Source organism: Triticum aestivum, chromosome 6A, assembly GCF_018294505.1.
Source record: "Triticum aestivum cultivar Chinese Spring chromosome 6A, IWGSC CS RefSeq v2.1, whole genome shotgun sequence".
In the NCBI taxonomy this organism is placed as follows: domain Eukaryota; kingdom Viridiplantae; phylum Streptophyta; class Magnoliopsida; order Poales; family Poaceae; genus Triticum; species Triticum aestivum.
In genome coordinates, this window is record NC_057809.1 from 546,350,699 (window position 1) to 546,370,412 (window position 19,714).

General features: G+C 48.7%; 1 protein-coding gene across 1 annotated transcript; it reads left to right on the forward strand.

The window, feature by feature from the left end:
- The first annotated feature begins 15,187 nt into the window (after window positions 1-15,187).
- LOC123130982 (uncharacterized) lies at window positions 15,188-16,239 on the forward strand. Its single transcript, XM_044550762.1, has one exon. It carries the CDS (start codon window positions 15,440-15,442, stop codon window positions 15,974-15,976), a length of 537 nt encoding a protein of 178 aa, XP_044406697.1. The 5' UTR covers window positions 15,188-15,439; the 3' UTR covers window positions 15,977-16,239.
- Window positions 16,240-19,714: the final 3,475 nt, after the last annotated feature.

The following is a 19,714-nucleotide window of genomic DNA, read 5'->3' on the forward strand; positions in this document are numbered from 1 at the left end:
CACAACTGCACGAGCGAGTTCGGCAGGTGATGCAAGGCGTCGCCCAGGCCTTGTGGCCATCTGTCTCCATGCCCGAAGGCCTTGGAGAGCTTGTAGAGAAGCTGAAGGGAGCGCGGCGGCGCTTCCGATTGTGGAAGATGTCGGCCTGCCGTCAAGGCGCCAGGGAGGCCTGGGCCATGGTGAAGACGCGGTACACGAAGGCTGACCCAAACCACATGGCCGAGGTCGGACCCGTAGGGCCCGATGGGAAGGAGATCCCTGTGAGCTTAGTATACGGCCAAGTAGAGTTGGCCGCAAAGTATTCCCAACAGGACTGTAAACTAGACAGCCTGTTAGATGGTATTGAAGAGGAATACAATCAGTCAGATTGACTATGTAATTTTAATTGACATGTGTAATGCCTTCTAGCCGGATTGTAGATCGTTTGTCATGGCCGACCTTTTCGCTTCAACCTCGGGACCTGACGGTCCGGAGTGTGTCCGAATACCCTCGCGGTTATATAAGAACCGGGGTATGCATGGAGACCAGGCGTAGGGGTCATTAGTGCTTGAACAGACAAGTGCCCAACTAGTTATGTTATATTACATGGTTAGTAAGAAACATCTTCCAGGGAGAATAGTTCCGTTAGGGGTTCCTTTCCCTGGGAGGCATGCCCTAAAGTGCATGTCCATTCTGCGAAAAGAGACGCAGGAAAAACATCTGGGGGCGTATAGATAAATAAGTGAAAGAAAAGATCATCTTTAGTTCACCGACCGAATATTCCCTTAAGAACGCTAGCTTTCGGCTTCACCCAGTCTGAGGTACACATCCGGCTGACCCGGCAGTAACAATCGCAGAGGTGCTCCCTTTACCACCTAGCCGAACAATCGGGAACGTAGGGGTAAGCACAGGAGCCAGCAACCCAGCTTGGCCAAAACTTAAGTCATATCGATGCATATAATGGCGAATAAAAGGTACATGCGGAAGTGTGACACATGTGTTGGGCATGAAGCCCGTATAAATAAGCTTCTGTTTAAAGAAGCCCCCAGGTTTAATGAGCGCGGATAGCGCGTCACTTTATGAGCCTTTAAAGGCTATAAGAGAGAGAGGAGAAGGAGAGAAATGTAAGACAGAAAGTATATAAAAAATGGACAGAGGAAGGAGACGAACACAGAGTCCGGCGCTAGGCATAGAATCTTCGAGACGGGCTGCGTTCCATGGGTTCGGCTCGAGTCGGTTATCCGATGCATCTCGCAGGCGGTACGCTCCACCAGTTCAGGACTTGGTCGATTATGAAGGGACCTTCCCACTTGGGCTTGAGTTTGTCCTTTTTCTTGTCCGGCAGGCGTAGAACTAATTCACCAACATTGTAATTTTTGGCCCGTACATCTCTGCTTTGGTATCTTCGAGCCTGTTGTTGATAGAATGCGGAACGGGCTTTTTCCACGTCACGCTCTTCCTCCAAGGCGTCCAAACTGTCCTGCCGATCGAGCTCGGCTTCTCTTTCTTCGTACATGCGCACTCGAGGTGAGTCATGAATTATGTCGCAGGGCAAAACTGCCTCTGCGCCGTACACCATGAAGAATGGTGTGTATCCGGTGGTGCGATTCGGCGTGGTCCGCAGCCCCAGAGTACGGAGTCGAGCTCCTCTACCCAGTGCGTATTAGATTCCTTAAGGGACCGCACTAATCTGGGTTTGATGCCGCTCATGATAAGACCATTTGCACGTTCGACCTGGCCGTTGGTTTGTGGGTGATAGACGGAAGCATAATCGAGCTTGATGCCCATGTTTTTGCACCAGAGTTTTACCTCATCGGCCGTAAAGTTCGTGCCGTTATCAGTGATGATGCTGTGGGGGACGCCGTAACGGTGTACAACCCCGGATATAAAGTCTATCACCGGTCCGGATTCGGCCGTCTTAACAGGCTTGGCTTCTATCCATTTGGTGAACTTATCCACCATGACCAGTAAGTATTTTTTCTTGTGGGTTCCGCCTTTAAGGGGTCCAACCATGTCAAGCCCCCAGACCGCGAAGGGCCAAGTGATGGGGATAGTTTGGAGGGCGGTGGGTGGCATATGGCTTTGGTTTGCAAAAAGCTGGCAACCGACGCATCGTTGGACTAAGTCCTGGGCGTCTGCCCGGGCCGTCGGCCAATAAAAGCCTGTACGGAAGGCCTTGCTTACAAGGGACCGAGCTGCAGCGTGATGTCCGCCGAGTCCGGCATGAATTTCAGCCAGGAGGTTCCGCCCTTCCTCTTCGGAGATGCACCTTTGAAGGACTCCGGTAGTGCTTTTCTTATAAAGCTCTCCCTCATGGACTTTATAGGCTTTAGATCGCCGCACTATGCAGCGTGCCTCATTTTGGTCCTCAGGGAGTTCCTGCCTGGTAAGGTAGGCGAGGAATGGTTCTGTCCACGGGGCGATGACGGCCATTATTACGTGGGCTGAAGGTGTTATTTCATTGGCAGAGCCTCCAATTATGTCAGAGTGTTCGGTGTCGGGCAGTGCGGTTGGGTCCGGGCTGTTATTGCCAGGTTCCCCTTCCCATACTACGGACGGCTTGAACAGCCTTTCCAAGAAGATGTTGGGGGGACTACATCGCGTTTTGCGCCGATGCGTGCCAGGACATCTGCCGCCTGATTATTTTCCCGGGCTATATGGTGAAATTCGAGCCCTTCGAACCGAGCTGACATTTTTAGGACGGCGTTGCGATAAGCTGCCATTTTTGGATCCTTGGCATCAAAGTCTCCATTTATTTGGGATATTGCGAGGTTCGAGTCCCCGCGCACCTCTAGGCGTTGAATGCCCATGGATACTGCCATCCGGAGACCATGTAAAAGGGCCTCATATTCGGCTGCGTTGTTGGAGTCTGTGTACATTATCTGGAGTACATATTGAACTGTGTCTCCTGTGGGGGACGTCAAAACGACGCCAGCCCCTAGACCGGCCAACATTTTGGAGCCGTCGAAGTGCATGACCCAGTTTGAATATGTGTCGTACTCTTTAGGGAGTTCGGCCTCCGTCCATTCTGCGACGAAGTCGGCCAAAACTTGCGACTTGATAGCTCGCCGTGGCTTGTAAGTTATGTCAAACGGGAGGAGCTCAATGGCCCATTTTGCAATCCGGCCCGTCGCGTCGCGGTTGTTTATAATATCGTTAAGTGGCACTTCCGAGGCTACTGTTATTGAACACTCTTGAAAGTAGTGTCGCAGCTTCCGGGATGCCATAAATACCGCGTACGCAATCTTTTGATAATGCGGGTACCGTGACTTGCACGGAGTAAGGACAGTGGACACATAATAGACCGGCTTTTGAAGGGGGAATTTGTGTCCGTCCGTTTCTCGTTCGACGACGAGCACTGCGCTTACGACCTGATGGGTTGCTGCAATGTATAATAGCATTGGTTCGCCAATGTTTGGCGCGGCCAGGACTGGGTTTGTTGCCAAGATGGCTTTTATTTCGTCGAGTCCGGCCGTGGCTGCATCCGTCCACTCGAAGTGTTCGGTGCGCCGAAGGAGGCGGTAAAGGGGTAGGGCCTTTTCTCCTAAGCGGGAGATAAAGCGGCTTAGAGCCGCCACGCATCCGGTTAATTTTTGTATTTGTTTGAGGTCCTTCGGGATATCCAATTGTGACAGAGCTCGGATCTTGGCTGGATTTGCTTCAATTCCTCTACCGGATACAATGAAGCCCAAGAGCTTTCCGGCTGGAACGCCGAAAACGCATTTTTCCGGGTTGAGCTTGATGTCGTATGTTCGGAGGTTATCGAATGTTAGCCTCAAGTCGTCTACTAGAGATTCGACATGTCTTGTTTTAACGACCACATCATCTACGTATGCCTCCACTGTTTTGCCGATCTGGTTTGCCAGACATGTCTGAATCATGCGCTGATATGTTGCGCCGGCGTTTTTGAGCCCGAAGGGCATTGTGTTGAAGCAGAATGGGCCGTATGGTGTGATGAATGCCGTTGCGGCTTGGTCTGACTCTGCCATCTTTATTTGATGGTAGCCGGAGTATGCGTCGAGGAAACACAACGAATCGTGTCCTGCGGTAGCGTCGATAATTTGATCGATGCGGGGGAGAGGGAAGGGATCCTTTGGGCAAGCCTTGTTAAGGTCTTTGAAATCAACGCACAGGCGCCAGGATTTGTCCTTCTTTGGTACCATCACCAGGTTTGCTAGCCAGTCCGGATGTTTTATATCTTTGATGAATCCGGCCTCCAATAGCTTGGCTAGTTCCTCTCCCATGGCCTGTCTCTTAGGTTCGGAAAAACGCCGAAGAGCCTGTTTGACTGGCTTGAATCCTTTTAGGATATTTAAGCTGTGTTCGGCCAGCCTGCGTGGGATTCCTGGCATGTCTGAAGGGTGCCAGGCGAAAATGTCCCAGTTCTCTCGTAGGAACTCTCGCAGTGCGGCGTCTACATCAGGGTTTAACTGTGCCCCGATGGAAGCTGTTTTATTGGGGTCCGTTGGATGGACCTGGAATTTGACTATTTCGTCCGCCGGTTTAAAGGAGGTGGACTTGGATCTTTTATCGAGTATCACATCGTCCCTATTCACCGTGGAGCGCAGCGCAGTCAGTTCCTCAGCCGCTAGGGCTTCGGATAGCGCCTCGAGGGCCAGTGCGGCTGTCTTGTTTTCGGCGCGGAGTGCTATGTCCGGATCACTAACGAGAGTGATGATTCCGTTAGGCCCGGCATCTTGAGCTTCATGTACCCGTAATGGGGTATTGCTTGGAAGACTGTAAACGCTTCCCGCCCTAGCAGAGCGTGATATCCGCTACTGAACGGGGCCACCTGGAACGTGACCTCTTCGGACCTGTAATTATCCGGCGTGCCGAACACCACATCTAGTGTGATTTTTCCTGTACAGCGCGCTTCCCGACTGGGGATTATTCCTCTAAAGGTTGTGCTGCTTCGCTCAATGCGGTTCCAGTCTATTTCCATTTTTTGAAGGGTTTCCTCATAAATGAGGTTCAATCCGCTGCCGCCATCCATGAGTACCTTGGTAAGACGAAAGCCGTCCACTATTGGACTGAGGACCAATGCGGCTGGTGCTCGGGCTGTTCGGAATTTAGGTTCATCACTGGCGTTAAAAGTAATAGCCGTGTCACTCCATGGGTTTATTGTTGCTACTTGGTAGACTTCGGCAAGGCCGCGGAGTGTTCTTTTTCGCATATTATTTGATGCGAAAGTCTCGAAGACTGTTAATACCGTACTGGTTTCTCTGGGGTGGCTTTCTGTGGCTTCTGGAATTAGAAGATCTTCGCCAATTTTTGCCACCTGCCGGAGTATCCAACATGCTCTAAGGCTGTGAGTTGGTGTGGCGCCCTCTGCACTTCCAGTACGGTTCCGTGCCCTGTAGAGGGCTTTTGCTTTTTGGTATTGAACCCGGGTGTCTGGCGATGATGCACCCTTTTGTTTCGGACTGGGTTTGTATTCAGGGCCGGATTGTCCCAAAATTTTATTTCGGTTTTCCAGGCGCTTTCCATCGCACAGTACTTTCGTACTATGGACGCCAAGTCAGCGAAGCGTGTAATATCACGGCGACTTATGGCGTTGAGGATTCCCTTGTCCGTGCAATTATTGCAGAAGAATAAAATTGCGTCTTCCTCGCGGCAGTCCTTTATCCTGTTCATAACCAGGAGGAATCTGGCCCAGTAATGATGTACTGTTTCTTCGGGCTCTTGCCTAATTTGGGATAGATCGCTTATGTACGGGTGGGTGGGTGGAATCAAATCCGAAACCTCACCCAATCTGAGACCCAGGGGCCAAGGAGTTTCCGAACTCGGAAGTTTGGATTCTTGGATGCTGTCCAATGAATCTAGCCCGTCACCTGACTTTAAGTTCAGGTCTTGAGTGATGTCCTCCCCTCCGCGGGTATCCGACTTGGAGGGATCGGGAATCCGGACATATCTAGTCCTTAAGATAGATGAAGGGTCGCCGCACTGTCCCTCTACCACGGCAACGTGATGGGTGACCCGGGGGAGTTAATCTCTCTCAGATCGGGTTTAGACCCAATCTGGATGTAATCCGTAGCGACTCCCAGGGCGGCGAAGCGATCCAAGAGCTCGTTTAGGGAAGAGAGCTCCATTGGATCTAGCTGCTCGGCGAATTCCGAGCTGACGTGAAGATTGCTTTCGATGACCCGAGAGGTCATCGTCGGCGCAGCAGCCGAACGGGTGGTCATAAGGAAACCACCTAGCCTGAGAGTCTGGCCGACAGCCAAAGCTCCCTTAGCAACGGTGCCGTCTTTAAAGACGGGATGAGGCATCCTTCCTAATGGTGACGGCACATATGAACTCTCAATGGAAGCACCAATGTCGGTGTCAAAACTGGCGGATCTCGGGTAGGGGGTCCCGAACTGTGCGTCTAGGCCGGATGGTAACAGGAGGCAAGGGACATGATGGTTTACCCAGGTTCGGGCCCTCTTGATGGAGGTAAAACCCTACGTCCTGCTTGATTAATATTGATGATATGGGTAGTACAAGAGTAGATCTACCACGAGATCAGAGAGGCTAAACCCTAGAAGCTAGCCTATGGTATGATTGTTGTTCGTCCTACAGACTAAAACTCTCCGGTTTATATAGACACCGGAGAGGGCTAGGGTTACACAGAGTCGGTTACAATGGTAGGAGATCTACATATCCGTATCGCCAAGCTTGCCTTTCACGCCAAGGAAAGTCCCTTCCGGACACGGGATGAAGTCTTCAATCTTGTGTCTTCATAGTCCAGGAGTCCGACCGAAGGTATAGTCCGGCTATCCGGACACCCCCTAATCCAGGACTCCCTCACCCTCCGTGACGGAGGAGACCATCCACTTGCCTCCCGCTCTGGACATGGCTGGAGAAGGTTGAGGTGGGGTGTGCAGACTTGGGCGCTGGAGCTCGAGTGCGCGGAAATGGATAGGCAAAGGAGGAAGAAGGCGTGGATGAAAAGGTGGATCCTTATCCCCTTATATGGGCGGACGCGACTATGCGCCCCCACTAGCCTGGTAAAACTCGCTTATCTCCCAAGCGCCATAGTCAATGGCGCGGTTGGGTTACCCACACCTGTATTGATGAGAATCCTGGAATAGGGGGACACGATCTCTGCTTTAACAAGACGTGCCAAGGAAACCGCCTCGCTAAACGCGCTGAGGTGCGACAGTAAAACGATTCGAATAAAGACTTGGCCATGGTGTGATGTCATGCTACGGAATACGTCAGCAGATTAGATTTGTGTAAATATTATTCTCTCTATGGCAATATGTGGAAATTTATTTTGCAGAGCCGGACACTACCTTTGTGTTAAAAATCTTCTATGAAGTACTTGGAGGAGGAACCCGCCTTGCAATGCCGAAGACAATCTGCGCGCCGGACTCGTCGTCATTGAAGCCTGGTTCAGGGGCTATTGAGGGAGTCCTGGATTAGGGGGTGTCCAGATGGCCGGACTATACCTTCGGCCGGACTCCCGGACTATGAAGATACAAGATCGAAGACTTCGTCCCGTGTCCGGAAGGGACTTTCCTAGGCGTGGAAGGCAAGCTTGGCGATACAGATATGTAGATCTCCTACCATTGTAACCGACTCTGTGTAACCCTAGCCCTCTCCGATGTCTATATAAACCGGAGAGTTTTAGTCTGTAGGACGAACAACAATCATACCATAGGCTAGCTTCTAGGGTTTAGCCTCTCTGATCTATTGGTAGATCTACTCTTGTATTACCCATATCATCAATATTAATCAAGCATGACGTAGGGTTTTACCTCCATCAAGAGGGCCCGAACCTGGGTAAAACATCGTGTCCCCTGCCTCCTGTTACCATCCGGCCTAGACGCACAGTTCGGGACCCCCTCCCCGAGATCCGCCGGTTTTGACACCGACAGGGGGTGAATGTAAAAACGCCATGGCGCCTCGTATTCATTCAATGCATGAGAAATTGCCCTTATTGGGCGCAAAAGCCAAGAGGATCAAAATTTATGGGGCCGGATACTATTTACAAACACTTGGAAATTGGAGAAGAATCCGCCTTGCAATGCCGAAGACAATACCGCGCGCCGGACTCGTCGTCATTGAAAGCCTGGTTCGGGGGCTACTGAGGGAGTCCTGGATTAGGGGGTCTCCGGACAGCTGGACTATATCCATTGGCCGGACTGTTAGACTATGAAGATACAAGATTGAAGACTTCGTCTCGTGTCTGGATGGGACTCTACTTGGCGTGGAAGGCAAGCTAGGCAATACAGATATGTGTATCTCCTCCTTTGTAACCGACCTTGTGTAACCCTAACCTCTTCGGTGTCTATATAAACCGGAGGGTTTTAGTCCGTAGGACAACATACAATCATACCATAGGCTAGCTTCTAGGGTTTAGCCTCTCCGATCTCGTGGTAGATCTACTCTTGTACTACCTATATCATCAATATCAATCAAGCAGGACGTAGGGTTTTACCTCCATCAAGAGGGCCCGAACCTGGGTAAAACATTGTGTCCCCTGCCTCCTATTACCATCCGCCTTAGACGCACAGTTCGGGACCCCCTACCCGAGATCCGCCGGTTTTGACACCGACAAGCGTCGTTACCCGAAAGGGATTGACAATCTCTTTAACACGTCGGGTTGCGAGTGGTTGTTATTTGTGTGCAGCGGTTGATTACGTTGTGTTGCTTGGTTCTCCTACTGGTTTGATAACCTTGGTTTCATATTTGAGGGAAATACCTACCGCCGTTATGCTGCATCATCCCTTCCTCTTTGGGGAAAACCGACGTAGCTTCAAGCGACATCAATAACTACCAGAGGGGCCCACCAGGTGGCCACAACCCACCTGGGCGCGCCAGGGAGCCCAGGCGCGCCCTGGTGGGTTGTGCTCACCAGGACCACCTTCGGTGCCCATCTTCTGGTATATAGGTCATTTTGACCTAGAAAAAATAGAGAGAGGACTTTCGGGACGGAGCGTCGCCGTCTCGAGGCAGAACTTGGGCTGGAGCACTTTTGCCCTCCGGCAGAGCGATTCCGCCGGGGGAACTTCCCTGTCGGAGGGGGAAATCATCGTCATCATCATCACCAACAACTCTCAAATCTTGGGGAGGGCAATATCCATCAACATCTTCAACAACACCATCTCATCTCAAACCCTAGTTCATCTCTTGTGGTTCAATCTTGTTACCGGAACTATAGATGGTGCTTGTGGGTGACTAGTAGTGTTGATTACATCTTGTAGTTGATTACTATATGGTTTATTTGGTGGAAGATTATATGTTCAGATCCAATATGCTATTTAATACCCCTCTGATCTTGAGCATGATTATCATTTGTGAGTAGTTACTTTTGTTCTTGAGGTCACAGGAGAAATCATGTTGCAAGTAATCATGTGAACTTGATATGTGTTCGATATTTTGATAGTATGTATGTTGTGATTACCTTAGTGGTGTCATGTGAATGTCGACTACATGACACTTCACCGTATTTGGGCCTAAGGGAATGCATTATGGAGTAGCAATTATATGATGGGTTGCAAGAGTGATAGAAGATTAAACTCCAGTTTATGCGCTATTCCGTAAGGGGCCGATAGGATCCAAAAGTTTAATGCTATGGCTAGAATTTATTCTTAATACTTTTCTCGTAGTTGCGGATGCTTGCGGGAGGGTTAATCATAAGTAGGAGGTTTGTTCAAGTAAGAACAACACCTAAGCACCGGTCCACCCATATATCAAATTATCAAAGTAACGAACACAAATCGAACCAATATGATGAAAGTGACTAGATGAAATTCCCGTGTATCCTCAAGAACACTTTGCTTATCATAAGAGACCATTTTGGCCTGTCCTTTGCCTAAAAAGGATTGGGATACCTTGCTGCATTTTTGCTACTACTATCGATACTTGCTCGTTACAAATTATCTTGCTATCAAACTACTCCGCTACTTACAATTTCAGCACTTGCAGACATTACCTTGCTGAAAACCACTTGTCATTTCCTTCTGCTCCTTGTTGGGTTCGACACTCTTACTTATCGGAAAGATCTACAATTGATCCCCTATACTTGTGGGTCATCAATAAGCCGTAAAGCATGGTGCACTAAACTATCAAGTAGTCATCATACCGAGCTTGTTAAACATTCATAATGTTTGCATCTGCTCCTGCAATAGGTCTGTCACCTAGCGGTGCATCACGAACATAATTCTTCTGTGCAGCAATGAGGATAATCCTCAGATCATGAACCCAGTCCGCATCGTTGCTACTATCATGTTTCAACTTAGTTTTCTCTAGGAACATATCAAAAATAAAACATGGGAGCTATACGCGAGCTATTGATCTACAACATAGATATGAAAATACCATCAAGCCTAAGTTCATGATAAATTAAGTTCAATTAATCATATTACTTAAGAACTCCCACTTAGATAGACATCCCTCAAGTCATCTAAATGATCATGTGATCCATATCAACTAAACCATGTCCGATCATCATGTGAGATGGTGTAGTCTTCAATGGTGAACATCTCTATGTTGATCATATCTACTATATGATTCACGTTTGACATTTTGGTATCTAGTGTTCCGAGGCCATGTCTGTACATGCTAGGCTCGTCAAGTTTAACCCGAGTATTTCGCACGTGCAAAACTGTCTTGCACCCGTTGTATGTGAACGTAGAGCTTATCACAACCGATCACCACATGGTGTCTCGGCACGACGAACTGTCGCAACGGTACATTCTCAGGGAGAACACTTATACCTTGAAATTTTAGTGAGGGATCATCTTATAATGCTACCGCCGTACTAACAAAAATAAGACACATAAAAGATAAACATCACATGCAATTAGAATATGTGACATGATATGGCCATCATCATCTTGTGCCTTTGATCTCCATCTCCAAAGCACCTTCATGATCTCCATCGTCACGGGCTTGACACCTTGATATCCATCGTAGCGTCGTTGTCGTCTCGCCAACTATTGCTCCTACAACTATCACTAACGCATAGTGATAAAGTAAAGCAATTACATGGCGATTGCATTTCATACAATAAAGCGAAAACCATATGGCTCCTGCCAGTTGCCGATAACTTCTACAAAACATGATCATCTCATACAACAACGTATATCTCATCATGTCTTGACCATATCACATCACAATATGCCCTGCAAAAACAAGTTAGACGTCCTCTACTTTGTTGTTGCAAGTTTTACGTGACTGCTACAGGCTTCTAGTAAGAACCGTTCTTACCTACGCATCAAAACCACAACGATTTTTCGTCAAGTGTGTTGTTTTAACCTTCAACAAGGACCGGTCGTAGTAAAATTCGATTCAACTAAAGTTGGATAAACAGACACCCGCCAGCCACCTTTATGCAAAACAAGTTGCATGTCTGTCGGTGAAACCGGTCTCATGAACGTGGTCATGTAAGGTTGGTCCGGGCCGCTTCATCCAACAATACCGCCGCAAAATATGATGTTGGTGGTAAGCAGTATGACTATGATCGTCCACAACTCTTTGTGTTCTACTCGTGTATATCATCTACGCATAGACCTAGCCCGGATGCCACTGTTGGGGAACGTAGCATGGAATTTCAAAATTTCCTATGATCACGCAAGATCTATCTAGGAGATGCATAGCAACGATAGGGGGAGAGTGTCCATGTACCCTCGTAGACCGAAAGCAGAAGCATTAGCTTAACGCGGTTGATATAGTCGAACGTCTTCGCCATCCAACCGATCAAGCACCGAACGTACGGCACCTCGAGTTCTGCACACGTTCAGCTCGATGACATCCCTCAAATTCTTGATCCAGCAAAGTGTCGAGAGAGAGTTTCAAGACCACGACAGCGTGGTGACGGTGATGGTGATGTGATCCGCGCAGGGCTTCGCCTAACCACTACGACAATATGACCGGAGACGTAAACTGTGGAGGGGGGCGCCGCACACAGCTAACAATGTTTGTTGTGTGTTCTAGCGGTGCCCCCCCCCCACATATATATAGGTTGGAGGGGAGGAGAGGTAGCCAAGGGCGCGCCCCAAGTAGGAGAAATCCTACTTGGGGTCCTCCCAATTCGGCCTCCCCCTTTCCTATTCCTATTCGGAGTAGGAAGGGAAGAGGGGGAAGGGGGGATCATATTCCCTTTTTTCTTTCCTTCTTCCCCTTTCTTTCTCCAATTTGGCCAACTCATAGGGGGGGCACACCAGCCCCTTAGTGGCTTGTGTGTTTCCCCTCTTGGCCCATTAGGCCCATATAGTTTGCCAGGGGTTGCCCGGAACCCCTTCCGGTGATCCAATACATACTCGGTACCCCCAGAACACTTCCGGCGTCCGAATATTATCGTCCTATATATGAATCTTTACCTCTCGACCATTTCGAGACTCCTCGTCATGTCTGTGGTCTCATCCGGGACTCCAAACAACATTCGGTCACCAAATCACATAACTCATATAATACAAAATCGTCATCAAACATTAAGCGTGCAGACCCTACGGGTTCGAGAACTATGTAGAAATGACCGAGACACTTCTCCGGTCAATAACCAACAGCAGAACCTGGATGCTCATATTGGTTCCTACATATTCTACGAAGATCTTTATCGGTCAAACCGTAATGATAACATACGTTATTCCCTTTGTCATCGGTATGTTACTTGCCCGAAATTCGGTCGTCGGTATCTTCATACCTAGTTCAATCTCATTACTGGCAAGTCTCTTTACTCGTTCCGTAATGCATCATCCTGTAAGTAACTCATTAATCACATTGCTTGCAAGGCTTATCATGATGTGCATTACCGAGAGGGCCCAGAGATACCTCTCCGATACTCGGAGTGACAAATCCTAATCTTGATCTATGCCAACCCAACAAACACCTTCGGAGATACCTATAGAGCATCTTTATAATCACCCAGTTATGTTGTGACGTTTGATAGCACACAAGGAATTTTTCCGGTATTCAGGAGTTGCATAATCTCATAGTCAAAGGAATATGTATTTGACATAAAGAAAGCAATAGCAATAAAACATAACGATCATTATGCTAAGCTAACGGATGGGTCTTGTCCATCACATCATTCTCCTAATGATGTGATCCCGTTCATCAAATTACAACACATGTCTATGGTTAGGAAACTTAACCATATTTGATTAACAAGCTAGTCTAGTAGAGGCTTACTAGGGACACCGTGTTTTGTTTATGGATCCACATGTATCAAGTTTCCGGTTAATACAATTCTAACATGAATAATAAACTTTATCATGATATAAGGAAATATAAAATAACAACTTTATTATTGCCTCTAGGGTATATTTCCTTCAAGAACCGCGCCATCTGGAGGATGGCCGACTACATCAACTCCTCGTCCTCTTCCAACGTCACCGACGGCTCTAATGACCTCCTGGCGCCGAATCCTACACAGCCGGCTACAACTGTGCCAATGACCGTGAGGGCAAAGGCCGGCAAGAAAGTGGTGAAGAAGCTCGGCCCTCTCCATCTTTATTTTGGTTTTTTTAGTAATTTTAGTTTAGAACTGTTTCTGGACTGAAGTGTGGTGCTTTTTTGTCTAATGTTCGGATTATGTGGATTTGTATGTCCGTTTGTTTATTTCATTGATCACCTATCATAATAGCTTTCACGTTGTTTGCCTAGTACTTCCTCCTTTCCAGTGCATCCACACTTTTCGAGATTTAAACTTAACCATAAATTTAACCAGCATGGGTGATTGCGGCGGGAACAAAAATTATATCATTGAAAACTTCTTCTGAATACGAATTCATATCATTGAAAATTTCTTTTGAATACGAATCCGTACCATAGAAAACTTCTTTTGAATACGAATTCAATGGTATAATTTTTGCTCTCGCCGCAGTCATCCATGTTAGTTAAATTTATTATTAAATTTAAATCTCAAAAAGCACGAGTGCACTATATTATGAAATGGAGGGAGCATAAATTAGTGTTTTCAGATATGAGATAAACGACTGTGGACCGAGTTGAAGATTAACCAGTCACGATGTACGGACGCGTCCGCGGCAGATTTATATGGTGTCGTGTTTGGTATGTATGGCTGGAGATGCTGTTATATGCCTGAGATACTGGACGGTACGATGGCTACTCCATGGCTTGCTGTGGCCCATTGGTGATCGATCGGTCGATCGTATCCAAACACGCACGCTCGATCAGGTCCATCTGCTTTCTTTCTTATCCTTTGGGGTCGGGCGGTCAATAGCGGTCCTTTCTCCATTCCTCTCTACATATTTGAGACAAAAGTTATCTGAGACAAAAGTGAATCCTGATCATCATCATTCTGAAAAGAAGAATCGACAGCCATGATCAAACTGATACCTGAACGGATAGACGAAGACACAGCCCAATTCGCTGTGGTATGCCTGGAGCTGCGGCCACAAGGAATCCAGATCCAGGCTGCTGCTTGGCCTGGACTCGAAAAAAGATAGACCCACGCTGGTCTACATAATTAAGCGTTCCCTTAAGCGTATTATACAACGAACTGACAGCAGAAAGATAGACAGCTATTTGGCCTGAACACGAACAAGCGCCATTATCGTCTCCCGTCAAAACCTGCTCACGTACAGTACATGCACAGTCAGCCGCCAGCAGTGCAATGATCATGCTGCCTGTCAGCAAAATCAATTCCTTAATCATACAGTGCCAGAGTCCATGCAGCTGCGAGTAAGCAAAACCTCGTGCCGGCGAATCCGCGGGCCGTTCGCGGCGCAAATGGCACGCCGCTCGCAACCGCTTCGCACGACCGGCAGCAGCAAGATCTCCCGCTCCCCGTCACCCGCAGGACAGAGCGCCCGATGTGTCCCGGCCAGCTTCGTCCCCCGGTGTCCGCGCTGTCGCTTCGATCCCTTCCGACTCCACCCGGCGCACTTCATCATTCACTAAAGCAAAAGGCGCAGATAAATGTGATCTTTTTGGATAAAAAAGCACGGGATGAAATGAATCTCATGTGACTAGTAACGCACTACTATGCCGATCGCCGTCAGAAACAACCATGAAGCAGCCTGAAGCTGAATGTTTCTCCAACGCCACCACCGGAGAATAATAGTAAAAGATCCACAGCCTGTTGATCGGACCGTGTCATGTTTACCACGACTCCAAGTGGACAGTGCCAACGAGCAACCTCTTCGCTGATCTGCTGCGAGACGAGGGAGAAAAGCAGTAAGCGTGTCAGTTTTTTTTTAAAAGAATTAGGAAGCGTGTCAGCTTGGTAACAAAAGATCTACTCTGGCGAACGTTGGGCCCCGCGGATTCCGGCCCACGTCAGCCGGCCGCGCCCACCGTTGACTCCCCCACCCCGCCCACGGCCTGCCCGCGGCGGGCGGCCCCCCGATAAAAGGCCCGCACGCCATCCGCTGCCACGACACGGCGCAACTGCACGACAGGCCGAAGAGACCAGACCCAACCACATCGGCTCGGCGGCCGGCGCAGGGGTTTCCTTCCCTCCTTCCATCCACGATCCACGGCCGCGGCGAGGCGAGGCGAGGCGATGGACGCCGACCACGGCGGCGGTGTAGACGAGGCGGAGGCGGCCTTCTTCGCGCGCCGGGGCAGCCGGTGCTGCTGCTTCCCCTGCTGGCCCTCCTCCGCGCCCTCCTCGTCCTCCGCGCTCTCCCACCAGCGCGCCGGCGGCGGGGCGGCGGCGGCGACGCTGGGCGGGGAGGAGGAGCACTGGTGGCAGGGTGCGGTGGACGCGCTGCTCAAGGTGCGGGAGTGGTCGGAGCTGGCGGCGGGCCCGCGCTGGAAGACCTTCATCCGGCGCTTCGGCCGCGGCCCCCGCCCGCACCACCACGCCTTCGGCGGCGCCCGCAAGCTCAACTACGACGCGCTCAGCTACGCGCTCAACTTCGACGAGGGCCACGGCGCCACCCCCGACGCCGGCGGCGACCACGCCGGCGGCTACCGCGACTTCTCCTCCCGCTTCGCCGCCCCGCCCGCCTCCGCCAAGTCCTCCATGGACCTCGGCGGCCGCGACGCGCCGCCGCTCTTCCCCCCGCCGCCCGCCGACGGCGCCCCGCGGGCCTGACCTCCCCTCCGCCCCCCGTCCCCCCGGATCACACAACACCACAGGGAAAGTAAAGGTATCGGTCGATGGATGATGGTGGTCAAACTTCAAACTTTCAAAGCGTGGCAAAAAGACGGTGGCCTTTTCTCGGATGGTTCGGCTGCGATGGGGATCGTTTCTTTCTTCCAGTTCTTTCTCTCCTCTCCTGCTCCCATGATTGATTGATATTTCGTCGCTGTACAAAGAAAAACGAAGAAGAGAATCCATTGTTACATTCGTTGTCATACTTATTAATCCGTCTTATCAAAGTTTTGTCCCCGATTACGGCTGAGAAATTCTTCACTCGCGTCAGCAATTTCGCCATTGTTTTGCTTTGCATAAACAAAAGTTGAGTGTCCGGCCGGAAACTTGCGCGATTGGTAAGAAGAAGAGGAATTCTGAGCCGAATTCTAAGCGCTTGGCGTGCTCCAGCTGGGACTGATTGCGACCCAAGAAACGACGGGTGACCTCCGGCTGGAGGCGTTCGAGAGCCAGGATAGAGATGCTTGTCGCGACCGTGCACGTCTTGCACGAGACGGCGGTGTTCTTGGCCTCTTGGGACGCATGTCCCCACTTTTCTCAAGCATGATACATGTGAACGATCATCAATCGCTGTTACTCCTCGCTGTGAATTGGATGGTGGAGGGAATTGATGTGAATTCATCGCGGGAGCCGTGATCTCGAGAGAATCACGGACCGCGGTATCGAATTCCAGACGGACAGCCTTGCTTGATGTTAACCTCCAACCATCCATGGCCGGACCAGAATAGAATGCTCCTGGGTTGTCGTGTGGATACAGGTCGCACTGGGAGCACAAAGTACTCCTACAAACTTTGAATGGTTTGTGCAATGAAGCCATCATCAGCCCATAGTGGATTCCTCCCTGGAGTATGTAGACCATCTTTGACAAATATGAAAACCATACGCCATGCTCATCAATCATGGTCAGGTGTATGAATATATGTAGCATCATCTTAACTTTGTCACGACCCACGGCTGTGACGAGCTCATGCAGTGCTCCGTCCATTTCAATCATGCAGAGGAATAATAATCCTAGTCTCAGGGCTTTGTTGGGTATTGCAATGCTGATCTGTGCCGAGTGCTCTGCCATCAGATTTTGTAAGGGGCGAACCTGGCTTTCCAACAGAAAGTATATGTTATAAGCTGTATCATACCATCAGATATGACAACTAACAGCAGCAACTGAAAACTATGGTGTAAACAAACAAACAATGATGATGCACTGCCGTATCAGCATCTGGTTGATGGATGATTGCAGCAGCTGTGTGGGCATCTGGTAGTATGTTCATCCCTAGTAGTTGAACACTAATCATTTCCACACAAATACATAATTTAGTAGACCAGTAGCATTAGCAGTAGTAGCTCACATCTCAAAAGCAAACTGCTGGAATTATTGTCGGCATCTCCGGTTGTTTAATCATCAGTATGGGTGTGTGTGTGGAGGGCTGTCAGTTGTCACCTCTTCTTGCTGTCTGATTAAGTATGCTGGCTATCATGATATGATAATCAGATAACGTACATAACTTGCACTGTTCCACACCACTTACAGCTTTCTGTCAGATAACAACATTATAAAATCTCGAGTGCAGCAAGAAACCTGGCAATCTCGAGTAAGCAGAAGGTGGCGGGATTTCGATTTGGATGCCGAATACTTGCGGACACGATGGGCTGAACAGGGTGCAAGGGTGCAGGGATCGAACGGAACTGCAGAAATTGCACTGAAATTTCAGTGGACATAAGCCGATGCAGAGCATGAATTGGAACAACGGCTCGAGAGACTGGCGCTGAAAGAAATTAACGGTGAGAGCATTCTGGCAACAGTTTAATTAACCATGTGTGCGTGCAGGCAAACACCCTGATCGGATCCCTGACAAGGCAGCAAACAGGACTGCAATGTGGCATGACTCATGTGTCATGCCCCAGATGCCATCGACAGATGCAGTTTATTCGACGTTGATCTTGGCTGGTGAATGCATTTTCTATAAAATTTTACTATCCAAATAGGGCTGGTGAATGCATTTTCTATAAAATTTTACTAACAAATTAGAAAAAAAAACTATTTTTTTAATTCAAGATGGTCGAGTTTTCTAGGAGCGTGTAAATTTTCATGCTCAAATGCAAGGATTGAAAAAGCGGTAGGCGTAAGCAAGGCGGTTGGCCTTCGCCTAGTGCCTAGGCGGTGCCTAAGCGCCCTAGGCACGGCCTAGGCGGTAATATTGTTTTTACTCCTAGTATATATGTGATTATTATATGGGTGTTGATATTAGTTTAGGACATATAAATAAGTGAATTACTGCCATTGGAATATAACCCGTTTGATATGTCAGTGTAGTATGTGGCATGATTTCTTGCTTGGGTAGGCAATTCCTTGCTTACCCTGCCTAGACCTCCATTTATGCCCTAGGCAAGGCGTTTGGCAATTGACTAGCGCCTAGGCGTGCCTAAGCGTCTCCTAGGCATTGCCTTTTCCAACAGAGCTCAAATGATATTTCGAGAAGCTCATACAAAAAAAGTAGGACCTAAGCAACGCAACTTTTCAAAGTTTCTCCCAGAGACATTTTTTCCCTTTTCTTTTTGCCACGAGCTCCTCACCCATCTGAGGTAAAGAAAATGTTTTCTAATGAATTTACTGTTCATGCATGGGTGTGCGTGCATTGGTGTTGTCTTATGCATCTCAACTCTGCTAGGTCGGGTGGGTGCCCATTGTGTTTGTATCCTCCTAATGCTTTACTTTGAGCCAATAAAAACCACACTTTGTCGATAAAAGAAACTTCGGGGCTTAGGGTTGACCGCCGTCACTAGGTGGCGCCCAAAAATCAAGCTACCTATTTAAGAAAAGTATACCAAGGGTTGCAATCCTGCAAAATTCATTAGAAACCCCTTTACATCAAAATCAAAGAAGCAAAGAATCAAACCATCGCAAATACCCTAGCCGGCAGCAAGTCTCCTCCACGCCGCCGCCTGCCCTCCCTCCTCCCTTATTTCCCGTCCAACAGTTCATTGGCCGCTAGAGGAGTAGGGACTTCTCCCTTTCATTTTTTAAGGTCGAATGTGTTCTTGTTTTTCTTAGATTTTCTGTTAGCTTGGTGTATCAACAAAGGGGTGGCGGCGATGTGCATTGGGATAAAGTCTCTTCTGTCCCTTCCTACCTCAACGACATCTTACTCAGTTCCAAGCGAAGGGCCTATGAATGTAGGTGTCATCAGATTTGTTGACTCTTTTCAGATATTACCAACTGGCGTGTCAATCAATGAAAAACGCTGGCTGAATTTTGGTGTGACGACTTCGACATGTTCTTTCGAGTTATTTTGCGGCATGGCTTGATTTCTCTACCCATCTGGACTGATGGTGAAGAACTGCAAGCATGCATTGCGTGAAATAATGCCCCAACTAATGTTTCTTCGGTGGCTACTAGATCTTATTTCCCAGTGATGATTGGCTATTGTCTCCTTCAAAGCGTGTTATGGGCAAAGCATTTGTAGTGTCCATTTCCCTTACTATTGGTCCAGTATGTTTTTCAAACTCCAGCAGGCTGCGTGCAATCGAAGGAAAAATACAACCAATATGATCTTTTATGTAAGTTTATTTTTTTACTGGTTGTTTTTGTCTTGATGCCTTTACATAATACCGTTAACTTTATTTTATTTAATGATATTTGTTTTTTAAATGCCACTCAAAAGCCCAAGGGCGTTTGATATT

Coding starts and splice junctions, on each gene's coding strand:
- LOC123130982 (XM_044550762.1), top strand. CDS start 15,440: ATGGACGCCGACCACGGCGGCGGTGTAGACGAGGCGGAGGCGGCCTTC.